Raw genomic sequence first — 14,635 nt, forward strand, 5'->3', positions numbered from 1 at the left:
TTTGTGTGACAAATTCTGTTTAACATAATGTGCTGGATAAAAAAAAGTGTCTGGAGTCAAGATTAATAGGACCTTTTGTCACAAGCAACATTTTAATGGTGACAGTAGGAAACATGGGGTGAATGCTTAAAATGAATGGTCGCTGAATCCATTTAGCTGCGTTCATGTTAAGGGTGCTGGTATTGGTGTCAATGCTGGTCTCACTGTCACATGCCATGTAGAGAAATAAGAGAATAGAGCTTGAGATACCGCGGATATTATGTTTTGTGATACTGTACACAAAGTTCATTGTGTTTTAACTTTTTTGAACTAATTTTCAACTAATGTTATGCAAATAATGATATGTTCTTTGTATTATGACAATTTCCCAAAATTTTGAGTTAAAAACGCAATATATTGGGCCGTAACCCCTGTATCATTATCTGTATTGCTTTGCCTTAAAGCATTAGATGTTACTTTCCTATCTTAAAACCATCTTCTTGGCTGGTAGAGTGGAGTGTGTGTGTGTTGTGTGTGTGTGCTGTGTGGTGTTGTGTGTGTGTGTGTGTGATAGTAAAATAATTGTGAATTTTAATGTTAATATCTAGTAAGGATCTGCATACACAGTTATCTATATTCAAATGCATTCCTCAGATTATAGGTTTTTATTATTTTGTGTTTTTGTTGTTGCATTTCCTCAAGTATTGTTTTTCATATACATACCAACACAAACAAGTTGTTACTTTTTAGCTTTTATTTTTAACACTGTTTCATCACTGTGTTTTGTTTAAATCATTAAACAAAGGCTCTTTTTTTCTCCCGAGGGAATGAAATGAGCATCTTTAGCACTAATGAGTTTTACTTAAATGTAGCCTGAGCTGCTTGTGTTTACATGTAAACACTGGCATGGATGGAGACATTTGCAGATTGAGGTTGTGTGCGCTTGTGGAGCTGTTTTTTATGCAGATGCCGCCATATAATGTTGGGTATCAATCAACTTTTCACTCCTATCCGCAATATAACACACACACACACACACACACACACACACAGGGCTAGTGTGGGCACCAGGCTGACGGAACATGTTGTTCACGCAGAAAGACAGACAGACCGGAATAACTAGCTAAGCTCATCTTATCTATCAGGCTAATCACAAAATCACTATGACTTAATGAAAGAGGATACAGGGTGACCGGTAATACGTGATTTTGTTGTGATATTGGAAGCATTTTAGGTTCTTTTGTTCAATGTAAATGTGTCTTTAACACCCTACTGGCCTTCCCTTTTGTTTAAATCCCACCTTCCAGATGTACTTCATTTTCCTCCTCTCTCTATGTCATTTCTTTTACATTCAAAGCTTTTATTGAGGTTTTTGAACGAAGCTTCAAATGTCTGACATACACGTCATGTTTTATGATGTCATCACCCTAAAAAAATAAATAAAAATCTCCTCCATTTGTGCTTCATCAGATTAAATGAGTTAGTCTTTAAAGGCCCAATGAGTGGGATTTATCGGTGGCTGTAAACACACGATTAAAAGTTGGCCCCTCCTCCCCGGCACGATGAGCGAGCTAGAGGGAGCGGCGAGAACAAAGCAGTGAATCAGAGAAAATAAAACATTATTTTCTGATTGTTTCACAGTTCCATTCTAAAGTACAAAAAAACATACCCACGCCTCCGCACAACCCTGCAGGAAGGAGCCACACAGATTTTGTGAGGATGCAGCCGAAACCCCGTCCTGGTTGCTACGTTTTTATAGCGTCCCGACCTCCACAGCATTCTAATGTTGATTTTGAATTTGAATGTCAACTTTATAAATGAAGCTTCGTACTATTCGGTGCAGCTCTACAGTTCGCTGAATTTCTCTAAACAGATTTAGACAGACTGCCTTTACCTTGGAGAAAGGAAAAGGATTCAGGCAAAATGTCTCTTCCCCTTTAAATGAACTAAGAAAAAACTTGTTGAGAGGGATGATAGCCAGCAGCCAAACACCAGAAAAGCCCCCAATCAGTATTTCAGATTCCAAATGCTACTGCAGTCGCTATAAAATATATTCACTTGTGTATGCATGTAATGCATTGCATGACTGGCACTGCAGGGTATTTGTGTTTGTGGGAGATCAGAGGTCAGGTACAGACCATAATCCCTGGAGCTGGGACATTCACTAACTGGCTAAAGGACACAGACACAGTGTGGATCCTTGCTGGGCTCGAACACAGGTCATCTGGCTGAACGATGGTCTCGTGGTCCATTCAGACACGATTAGGTGGATATGCTTATTTTACTACACTCACTACCAGCCGTTTTTCTGAACTGAAAGCCAAAGGGAATACTCCCTTCCAAGTGAACTTAACATTTGGCCCACTGAGCCAAAGAAAGATGTTTTCTGACATTTTAGCTAACCACATCAATAATTAAGCAATGTCTGCTTGCTTAACATTACCTTACAGCTGCTCGATGTAGAAGTTAGCGATGTTGCTAGCTATATCTTAACCAAGCCCTCGGGGAGACAGGCACACAGGCATGAGAAAGGAAATCCTTCAGAGCTGACTCAAACAGAAACAACTTTCTCTCAAGGCCAGAATCCAGAAATCCAGGATTCAAATATCATACTATCAAAAGAACTACACTAGAGCTTCTGCTCTTTGCAAGTGGGTTTTAAATAAAACACTCTGACCATTAATTGTGTGGATGGGGGCAGCAACTAACAATTATATTCTTTATCAATTAATCTGTCGATCATTTTCTTCAGTAATAGATTAGTTGCTTGGCTCATAAAATGGTGAATCAGTGTTTCCCAAAATCGTACTGTACTGAATCATACATTTCTGTGCAATAATTCTTCTGTTATCACTGCAGAGGAGGGACGAACTCTGCTCCACAGCAGGTTGGTACTTATAATCTGGATAAAGAGTGAAGAAAGGGCTATTGGCTTTTTCCTTTTTTTTCTTTAATGAAACCATGAACATCAACAGAAACACTCATTTGTGAGACATGAGGCCTTGACCGCTCACTGATGGACAATATAGACAGAGGTTAATGAAGACACACAGAAGAACTTGAAGGACTCGTGGCAGCAGGTACATACCGGTGAATTTCCATTTTGGAGTCCAGCACACATCTCTGACTGAGGATGAAGCTGGAGGCTTTGGACTGTGGACCAGAAGACTGGATCTGCATGGCTTCCACACACCGCGCTAACCACTACCTCCCCCCTTCCTTCAGAACTAACCCAGCCAGCCCCACTCCACTCCCCTCTCCTCCCCCGAACAGCCTTCCCCTTCCTCGGCTCTCGTCTCCCCCTGGGTACCCCTCCTTCACTCGGTGGCCAAGGTAATCTTCTCTGGTTTCTCCCCCTCTCTACCAAACAGCTTTCTTCATCATCCAAAGCCGAGTGTAACCCTGTCCCGCCCCCCCTAGCCTGCCACCTCCTCTCCTCAAAGCCCCCGGTATCCGGGTGATTCCGTCCTTATTTCATACGTGCGATGTCAGCCAGCGAGCGAGCGTGCCATCCAGACAGTCAGCCAGCTGTGTTTTTCCCATGGCAGCAGCACCGGCCAGCAAACACACACGGTTCAACCCTGGCTTTCCGCCGCGGCGACAGCACGGGGTATCCAGGCAACAGGCTCCTGCTCCTGCACAGCCAGCTCTTGTGCTCTCTGGGCTCCGTGGCGGAGGCTGTTGGGGAGCTGTCAGGGGGGAAATCAGCACGGTGGTATCACGCAGCCCGGCTCGGCTCGGCTCGGCTCAGGAGGGTTTAAGTAGGGGTGGTGAGGTGGGCTCCTCTCTTCTATTGCTCTCTGTCACTTTTCTTTCTCTCGCCTGGCTCCCTGTGCCACATCTACCTCGTACCTTTTGTCTCTCACTTGATCTCTCCCTCTTTCATCTGCCCGTGGCTCCCCTCCCTTCCTCCCTCCCAGCTCCGCACTCTGCTTTTATCTGTGTGACTCTCCACGCGCTCGCACTCTCTCTATTTCTCACTCGCCACACACCCACCCAACTCATCTCCCTCGCTCCCTCCAAAATAAATATGCTACAGAGAGTAGGGAAGAATGAGCAGCCAGAATTAGTAATGTTTGGTGGCACTGGAACAAGGATTAGTCGAGCGTTTTCCCCAGCACGGTCCTGACAGGAGGGATTCTCCTTTTCACTGCGCACCAACACTCGCGGCAACACTGCAAGGCTTTACATTCACTGTCTAAATATGGTGCATCTGTGTGCAGCATGTCCAAGGCCTCTTTCTGTGTTCATTTTCAGTCTATCTGTAATTGAATGGCTGGATAAAAACATACAGTGTGTAGATTGAAGTCATGCATCAGAGCACAGAAAACCCAGCTGAATAGAGTCAATAATGAACTCTGTATAATAATATAATAATAATGAGGGAACCAAGCAATATGTAATGTGATATCTTTAGAGACTCTTGTGAGGCAGGACCTATATTTAGGGGGTGTTTTCAGCCAAACATTTGGGCTTTCCCACTGAGCTGATATTTACTGTGCTGCAACCCTTACTGGGTTTTACTGGTTGCTATGCCAACTCTTATGGTAACTTGAGGGCTAGATGGCCATCTTTTTCCCTTTTGTTTTGATGCATACACGAAGAACTCAGAGGAAAAGCTAAACTTGTGTCTTTAGTCCTGGAAACTGAATATCTTTGACTTGTGGACAAAACAAGACATTTGAGAAACACTGATCAACATTTTTCACCCAACAGCTAATTGATTCATGGAAAAAAATGACCAACCGATTGTATGCATTGTAAGCGTTTACAATAATCTGAGTGTTACAATTCCGTAGCTTCCAAGAACAAGAAGAATTCACAAATGCTCACACAAACATAAATCGAGAAAACTACCAAAAATAGGGTAGAATAAATGAAATAGAAAAAGTATACATAAAAAAAATAAAAAAAGAGGGGGGTTGGGTTGATCGACAGATTAATCGATTCTTTCCTCTCGTCTTTATTAGCAATGTGCAAAACATACAGGCAAGATCATATCAGCTGTAAATAAAGTTAATGCTGTATGCAGTGGGTAACTTTCAAAAGGTCTGTACTCAGCTATACATCATATTAGATAAGTTAAGCACCACTCTGTAACATCATGATCGTATGGAAACCCATTTTCACCAATGAAAAAAAAATCTGTAAGTCATTATAATAAGAAACTTTCTCAAAATAATGTAAGTAAATGTACAATGTAAGTCACATTGGCGGAAATGGGCTCTTTCACTCTGTAAACCAGGGCCCTCAAACTCAAAGTGGCTTGGGGCATATCTTATAGAGGGCCATTTCAATGTTCAAATACTAGATAAAAGCGCAATATTCTGAAAATATTTCCATGACCGACGTCAAACTTACAGTTTCTATACAATTTTATATTATCTTTGTTGTTTGCAACCAAATCCTGCTCTCCTCTTATCAACCGCAGGCATTTTTTCCATTATTTTGTGAGGTGAAATACATTTTTAAAAATAAATAAATAAAAATGTATATTTTAACACTATATGAAGGGGTAGTTTAAAATGAATATGAAACAAGGAAATTTTAATAATTCTATTTTTGCAGCCCGCATTATACTTTTAACATAATGTTGCGGGCTGGAGGGAGGGGCAGGGGAAAAAACCACTGCACAGAAAGTTGCATTTATTGTGAAACAGCTTAGTCATGGTTAGGATCAGCACCCATATCGTGTTTTGTCCACTGGAAGCCTTGCAGGGCACTTTATTATATTTTATCTACCATTGGGGCATCCAAGAGGGAACTTTTAAGGGCATTGTTTTACATGGGGGCACCTACTGCTGCCCCTTTGAGTCCACCAGTGATTAATAACTAGTAGCCTAAATACATTGTTTTTCCAGTGTACCTACCAACCACCTGTCCAACATCTTTCACCGGCCTCTTTTTCCTCATACCTGTTTTCTACCAAACATGTCAGACTATTATAGAAAGTAAGTGCAGCACATGCTGTCACCCACCACCTTTATGTAAACTTTTATGGAAATGAAGCTATTCATGCGTCTGAAGTGAAAACATTTAGAGTCACTTGTTTAACTACGAGTTCTCGCTGCTATACAATATGTCCTGTTTATGCTGGATCTGTGCCAAAGTGCTGTGACAATGATAAGAACAGGTATGATTAATGTTACTGGTAACACCTGCACTTTCCCTACTGAGAAGGTTTTCTGTGGTAACAATGACATCTATGGGATCAATAAAGTCTATCTTATCTTTTATCTTATCTTTAATCCTGAGATATTGGTTATCATCTTCTTCATGTTCTATTAGTGTAGTTTTTGCTACTGTTGTTGCTGTGCACCTTTGTCTGTCTGTCTCTCTCTCTCTCTCTCTCTCTCTAACACCTGCACTTTCCCTACTGAGAAGGTTTTCTGTGGTAACAATGACATCTATGGCAGGTTTAAAATGCAGGAAAAACAACACCTAATATGGTGTTTATTTATTATGAGATTGATTTTAAGACGTATTGAAAGGAGGTTTGAAATTTTGTCCTGAGGTGTGTTACAGGCCAGGGGCGCCAACAAGGGGGGACCTGGGGTGAAATCCAAGTAATGAGTACTGAATGCATAATATGCTGCTATCTTATATTTTACATGAGGTACTATTCATTTAAATCAGTGATATAAAATTGAACCAATGTATATTAAATACATGTATAGCAATGTTATTATTTGGGCTATTTGATTTAAAAAACAATTACAAACAACCCTAACATTTTCATTGGCCCCTTTGCTTGCATCCTGTTTGATGCAAATAAACCTCACAGTAGTGTGTCTCTAGTTTGGATTCCTTTTGTGGGAGTTTGTGGTCTGTCACTATAGTCAGATAGCCAGAATTTTAAGTCAGTTAGTCAGTAATAGGTGTATTAAGGCAGAGAAAATAAACACGTTTTTAACATCTTTAAAATGTCACTGTGCAGAAGATAAACCATTTCAATATTTGTAACAACATGGACTTCCTTTTGGCTCCATCCACAGGCCAGATTGTACATTTTCTGCCCCATAAAATGGTAGGAGTCATGGCAAACTCACAGTAAACTAATGTGGAAAGGTATTGATTTTATCCGACTATTCACCTTTAGTTAGCTATATTTTTTCAGTTATACCTCTTCATGTTATGTTATTACCAAGCTCTTCTTGCTCTCAGAAAAAACCCACAACACAGACATTCTTTGGCTCAGGATCGGACTTTATTTCAGCTGTTCTTGACTCTGCTATCAGAATATGTTTCTGCACTTCCAAATGTGTGTGTTTTACCAAAACTGAAACAGATGAGTAACGTTATTCGGTGCTGATTAACTACTAGTTTGAGTCCTGAAAGGTGCACTGTGGGATGATAGTGGTGAATGCTGAACAACAGGAAAACTTTGACACAGAAGATTTTCAGAAGCAGCAGCTGCTGCTGGAGTATGGAAGGCATCTTCAGCCGGAGAGGTCAGCCTGACGCTCCTTGTTCCTGCGTACCTCAGCGGCGTGTACTTCCTGTACAACAAAGCAAAAAAACTGCCAGTTACACATGGATCAAAATGAAACTTAATGAGCAAAAGAATGTCAGAAGGTGGGGCTTCTGGGGAACATGAAACTTATTGGCACAACAGTTTTTTTTCACTTCTAATAACCGGAAATACTCTTGACTGCTGAGCAGAATGCAGAAACTTTGTGTTTCAGGAAGTGCGCAACCTGTTTTTCCTGAGTTGTTAGTGGTTTAATAAAATGTCTAGTTTGAGGTCTGCACTTTATAACCTCAACAGTATATAGTACCTGCTCTCACCCACAAACTTTTTTTTCTGTTGCCATACAGCAGTCAAACTAGTATTCACTTTAGTTTACAGCTACCAGGAATACTTCCATTGAATACTGTATGCAAAATTTGGAAAACGGAAACATTTACACCATGCAGTTGCTTCAATATTGCATTTAAAAATGACTTAAAACTGTTTTTACTACTATATATGCTGTAGTTCTTTAGGGCATTTCCATGGAATATAATAGTCCTTTTTTTTAAATGAAACAGTAGGGTGACACAGGTGTTACCGATAATACCTGTGTCACCCTACTGTTTCATGTCAAAGTAAGGAGGATATTTTGACATGTAACCAGGTTTGGGGAGTAAAAGATTACATATTTACCAAATCAGGATACAAAAGATATCTGTAATCCATTACACTAATCCATTACAGTTACAAAAAAAAGTGTAATTAGATTACAGTTGCATTTATTTAAAACTGGGGATTATTAGCAGGATTACATGCATACAAATACAAATGCATTTAAAAATAAATAATAACTACCATGTAATGTACTACCATGCACATGCAGAGTGTCCACACATTACAGCATTTCACGAGTCCCACAACAGCACTCTGGTCACTCTGATTAACCAAAGCTAATCTTCCCAATTCATTATAAAAGTCTCTAGTGTAACATTGCTTTTTTGGGTGGAATTCGCAAATAATTTGTCTTTAAAGCAGAAAGGGAACAACATCACAGTATAGTGCAAGTTCTGCCTTTCAGCTATGAAAATGGGTTAGGCTATTGCCAGAATTTGCTTCACAAAAAAAAAAGAAACAAGTTTTCTTTAAGAACACACTAAACAGGGGATACATTTTTAATCTTGGTTTCCAAGGGGCCAATCACATAGAGACGAATCGCTAGAAATACAGTACCTCGCCAACAACCTAAGTTTTTCTAGCAGATTTTGCTCATATAAAAGTTAAAATATCCTCAGCACAAGGTGCTGCTCATCAATGTCACACTTGGCCCATACAGACAATCAAATCAAGCAAGAAGCAGTAGCAGCAGTCTACTACTTTAACATTTCTTTCCTGTTTGTATGCTGTTTATTATGCCGGTAAATAGTTTGGCTAGTTAGCTAGTACAACTATGAGATAACTACGGAGCAGGGCTGAAGTGGGGGGTAAACTCAAATAAAAATGAGTAAACTCAGTTATCCACCTCTTTCAGAAGGTAATTAGTAATTGTTTCGGATTACATTTTTAATGTAATCCTCCAGGTATTGTTTGTTGTAACTGTCACACCCCTTTGTATAGCATTTCTAAAATCTAATAGTTTTAGAGGTGTCGCAGAGGGAGGAGGCAGGGATTGAACCACCAACCTTCTGATCAGTGGACAACCTGCTGTAATGGAAAATTATTAAATTGCTTTTTAACGAGTACCTTATATGACGTGTGCCTTATACAATGTATCCTTTTCATCCTTACATGCTTGTGCAATATGTTATTTAACATATAACCCATGAGTTACACTGTTTCCTACTATCAGATAACCTATAAGTTACAACTGTTTCCTTCTATAGTTCTTTAGGTTGATTTGTACTCTAGCAGAGAGTCCAGGAAATGTACCATCCATGTGTAGAAAATAAAAGCTTCAGATTTATCTATCCTGCACCTGGTTGTACTCCCCTACAGCAGAGTTAATTGGTGGCCCACATGAACTAACTGTTAAGAGATAGAGAGACTTTCTCACAACTCTTTTTGTGCATCTTCCTTGCATCTTCCCCGCCCTAAAGTTGTGATAAAGTAGTTGCTACTCTGTGCTTCTTTGTCTTTTCCAAACAGCACTTGCCTGATGCTTTGTTGGATTGACTGACCTTTCTTATAAGAAATAAAATCGCATAAAGACCTATTGGTTTTGATAGCTTTATTTCAGAAGCTCACCAAGAAAACACTGCTCTACCTCCTGAGCCACAGCCAACCTTTAGTTGCCCAGTCTTAAACATTAAGGCACAATCCTTGATCGAAATGTACTGTTATTATGTGTGAACACATACAATTTATATGGTGAAAATGGGAATAATGTCTAATTAGTGCGACTGTCAACATTTTGGGAGAGGGATGTGAATAGTGCTCTCCTTTGATTTTTAATAAACCCCAAAACATTAATATTGCTGCACAGATGGTCACAGAAAGGAGGACTTACTTTCTCACGCAGCCGCTGTTTGAGAGCATTGAGGTGGGCCTCCCGGTTCTCCTTGTTGACCTCCATCTTTTGGATAAGCTTCTCCTCCGTCTTCTTGCTGAAGATGTCGTTCTCCTCGCGAGCCTTGTAGAGAACTTCCTGCACGCGCTCCCTCTTCTCTGCCAGCTGCTTCAGCACCAGGGCCTCCTGGGACTGCAGCAGGGTGCGGACAAAGAGGGTAGAGTCAGCGTAATGATGGCAGTGATGGGGATCCTTTAAAATATTACAATACAACTACCAATACCAGTCACCAGTCACCTTAATGTCCACGGCTTTCCAGGAACACACATATTCTGGACTGTTACAACATGATAATCTGTTGCTGTTTCTTGGTTCAGTTCCACCTTTGATCGAATTCATGTATGTATCTGCTGGCTATAGCTGCTGCCTGTAGCTGCGGTAACAGGCTAATCCACATCACATTAAAGAACACCAAACCAGCAAAATCATACAAACAGTCATTTTTTTTCAAATCAAATGAAGGTATTGTTTGACTGGAGAAGTGTCAATACTCCTTGGTACCGGGTTATTTCGGTTGATACGCCCTCCAATACTTAGCGGTCTAACTTTTGTCTACATAGGTACCCTTTGTTCTTTTCGGGCTCTGCCACCTCTGGTGAGCATTCAAGTCATCAAATAATTGCCTAAAAATAACTTACCTTTGATGCGTGCCCCCAAAAGCCCCCTACATAAAACCGTACATACAGCTATGCTGAGGAACAGCACTGCAAATGGATAAATAAAACCCCAAATTAAAGAAAAACAACAATTAGGGTAAGGGTTATGTTGTGGTTTGGGTTTAGCTGAATTAGGGTACTAGCACCTTTTTTGTTCATCAAACAGAAAATAAAGGATGCTTTTCCCCTGGTTCCCTGACAGACTAAAGGTGCAATCAATAAGATATGCACTGCCCTCTGACACATAGTATATCAGCAGGCCTTGACTTGATGACTCCAACATTTTAAAATTCACTTCATGGCTCATACTGAAGTTTCAACACACTCCCTCATATAATCCCTCAGCTTTTACTTGCTCTAATGAGTCATTACTTTTTGGATGGGAGGAAAACAGATTCTACCTAAACTGCTTGTTTACAGCACAATATGTTCATTGCAATTTGTCTAGTTTTATGTTGACATCCAATAATTACATCAGACCTAGCATAACAAGTTGGGTGGAAGGACACACCCTTATTCACTCAGAGCAGGATGGGTGTGATTTCATAATTGTATCTTGAGATTAACCCTTGATTTGAGGTGAATAGTTGGTAGCTTAGCTGGCACTCATTTAAGTCTTTATTACACAGCAGCCCTTCCAGCTAATGTACACTCAGCAAACCTGTTATTACCCATTACTGTATGCCACAACTGTAGCATTAAAAGGAGAATTCTAAATCTAGCAAAGGATAACACAACCTTACAAAAGCTACATATCCAAAAAAGCAAGGGAATTAAAAGTATTGGCATACTTGGAGATCAAGTTTTGAAGCTTTGGTATGCATAAAAACAGAGTGTGAACTCTGTTGAAGATGTTTTTAGTAACACAAAATGATGACAAAATGACTTTTGGAGTGGGCACTACTGGTGCCTCTCAGTCTGGGATTTTATGTTACTTTGTGTCTTAATTTACTCTTGATTTAGTGTATTGGTTGTTTGTATTTCTTTGTGTTTATAAACCCCATAGATTTAGTTGTTTTAAAGATGTCCTTTTTTGTGGTTGTTTTGGGTCAGCAGTGCCTGTAGGGCAACCAAAGGGTGGGGTGTAACAATTGGGGGGGCTCGTACAGGATCTAAACCTGGATTGTTCATACCCAAGAGAGCAAGAATCAATACCCTAGACCCCTAAAACCTGATTAATTCAGACTCATTTAGTTGCATGGTTACACTAGAGTAGACGGGCTGTTTTGGCTGTCTTTTAGTTTGGTTAGTGCTAGTAGCTAGTAAGGCTTTTATTTCATTTTTTTCTTTATTTCAGATGGTTTTATTTCTTTGATTTAAACAGCCGTTAAGTATTTGCTCTCATCTTTTTTCATTTGTATCCAGATCATTATCAATTCCCTTCTAAAGTAAATGACTTCCATTTCAACTGAGCCATCTCTTGACTCTTAGATCAAGTCTGTGTGGGGAGCAGCGCTTCACCTTTTATGCTGCTGTGTGCTGAGGCCAGAGCCATGAGGAGCGAAATAACTTAACTACAGAGAAACCTCAACTGACTGGTAACAGGAATTGAGCTAGAGGGCATGGTGACAAAGAAGAGGAATGCCCCTTGTCCGCAAGGAGGCTAAGGCATACCCTCAGCAACGTCCTCCCACACCCCTATCCCACATTTGGACCACTGGTTGAGAAAGCGTCCTTCAGCCAATAACCTCAAACACAAAGTCAACCATTAGAGTCACCATTTAAGTCAACTAAAATAAAAAAAAATTACCAGGTGGTTCTCCATTATATACGAGACCATCGCCTGTGATGAGACATTTGCTTACCTTCCTGCCTCCTCCTCAGAACCGGCCTCCAGCTCTTCCTGGAGTTCCTCAAGGGAACACCAGCCATCTTCCGGGGGGAGGCGCAGCGGCTGAGGCTGGCTCTTGTCCCCAGATGAATCGGGATCGAGACATTTTGACATTCACTCTATCAGGATCACCCCTCTCAAATGACTGAGGACCGAACTCGCTCTGTTTCAAGCCCTTCAACCTCCAGGTCTGACACAGCCAGAAAATCTTCACACACGACCAATAAAACACAAGTTAGTGGAGCCGTCTGTCAGAGTGGCAAGCTTTATTTCTTCCTCTATCCTGCTCATTACTGCTTTCTCATTTATAGTCCAAGGGATGGGAGCTTGAATAACCTTCAATGACTGTGTCCTCTATTTACAGTAAAGCCAAATAAAGTCATAAACAAATTAATTTACAAAAAGATAAACGACCTATTTTGAGGACAGAGTAGTAGCGAGTCAATACATACTCACCTCAGTCTATTCACAGGATACTGAACTAAAAAACACTATATTAATTATTGTCATTGTTAATGTATCCATGGAGACAATGGCCCTGTCTGCAGGGCGTAGGAATGAGTTATAACATTGGGGGGAGGAACATTATCGGTTAATGTTAATAGATAACAATCATGTTCTTACTTTTTCTTAAATAAACTGTCATTAGATGTCTTAAATCGTTTTGTCCGATTTCTAAAGTCCTGCCATATTTTGAAGCATGCCAATAGCTACTATTCCCTTACTGAAGGATCTAACGTAAACGGAACAAAAGCCGATTGACATCCCTTAGACAAACATAAGTTAAGATGATTGTAAAAGAACCATGCTTTTTTCGATTACACTATAACCGATATGTGTCCCCCAAATGTTAACTCCATTCTACGCCCCTAGGCGAACGTCACCACCCAAGGTTACTAGCACCCTTAACGCCTGTTCTGTGTTGGGACACTGTATAATCTTCCGAACTCGCGTAATAGGTCAGGCAGACAAGACAACATACTGACCTCCATAACTGGTAGAGGCGTTGGGATATGAAGTGGGCTGTGTGTAGAAAGCAGGAGCAGAGGAGACGCAGCCAATGGACATCTACTTGATCTTGTCCTGTATGTATTTAGGCTGTTTACAGAGAGAATTAAAAAGAAACAGATGTCAAATAAGCTCGCCAAAACATTGGGACCAGAACAGACTAGTTTTCTCTGTACAAATTTTGGTATGCGTTATTTCAATTTTATCGCAAATACATCCTGGAAAAATGATAGGATGTCCATCCAATTGAAGGTTCCCATAGTTCAAGAAAAAAACATGTCCCATTAGTTATGCCTGTGATCTTCAGACCATGACTGCATTGGGTGCCAGGTCAACCCTTTGTGTAGAACCAATGGAAGCTCTATTGATGGTGGAGGTTACATCCGAGGCAATATTTGCCTTTGACAGGTGTATGTGTATGTGTGTGTGCGTGTATGGCAAATACATTCGGAGGCAAGATCACAACAATGAAAGGATTGTGTGCTTGCTCTTAGGCAACCCATGGGCTACTGTCTCTGTTTCGGTTGTTCGACTACCTTTCCTGTCTCAGTTGTCCCTCCCCTGTCTTTACCGCCATTCTCTTTCTCATCAATCATCTCTCCTCCTCTCTTCTCTCTCACACCACACTGGTCGAGGCTAGTCCTAGGTTTCTGGACCTGTAAAAAGGCAGTTTTTCTTACGCCGCCAATCGCCAAGTGCTTTGCTCATGGTGGAACTTGAAAAAAATGAAATGCTATAAGGAGTTTCGGCTAGACCTGCTCTATTTGAAAAGTGTCCGGAGATAACTTCTGTTATGAATTGCCGCTATACAAATAAAATTGAATTGAATTGAACTGAATTGGCTCCCTGATGGCAACAGAGCATATAAGGAGCCAAGAGTCACCCAACCTGCATCTCCCTCTCCTCCCAAATAGCTGCTGCTGTTGTCATCTCACCACCCTGAAGGCAACATCTGTTTGGAGTCTGGGCTGGCAATTTTAATAATCTTGGTTTGTCCTGCGTATTTAAGTTTGGGAAGTTGAGTTATTGTAATTAGGCAAACTGTTTGGAAACCGATTTCCTTAAACAGTTTAAATTTATTAACTCCAACAATTTAAGCATTCAAAAAATGTTGTTGTAAGTACAAGTAACTTGTTTATTGTTAA

The 14,635-nt window shown here is 40.5% G+C and overlaps 1 protein-coding gene across 1 annotated transcript; it reads right to left on the reverse strand.

Moving 5' to 3' along the window:
• Window positions 1–7,178: 7,178 nt before the first annotated feature.
• LOC118328050 (stathmin-3-like) lies at window positions 7,179–12,596 on the reverse strand. Its single transcript, XM_035661652.1, has 5 exons — window positions 12,457–12,596; window positions 12,266–12,339; window positions 10,233–10,246; window positions 9,936–10,127; window positions 7,179–7,478 (listed from the first exon to the last, which is right to left on the reverse strand). The coding sequence occupies exons 1-5, from the start codon at window positions 12,594–12,596 to the stop codon at window positions 7,419–7,421; spliced, it is 480 nt and encodes a 159-aa protein (XP_035517545.1). The 3' UTR covers window positions 7,179–7,418.
• Window positions 12,597–14,635: the final 2,039 nt, after the last annotated feature.

Source organism: Morone saxatilis, unplaced genomic scaffold (assembly GCF_004916995.1).
Source record: "Morone saxatilis isolate NCDOM2014 unplaced genomic scaffold, NCSU_SB_2.0 Contig18, whole genome shotgun sequence".
In the NCBI taxonomy this organism is placed as follows: Eukaryota; Metazoa; Chordata; class Actinopteri; family Moronidae; genus Morone; species Morone saxatilis.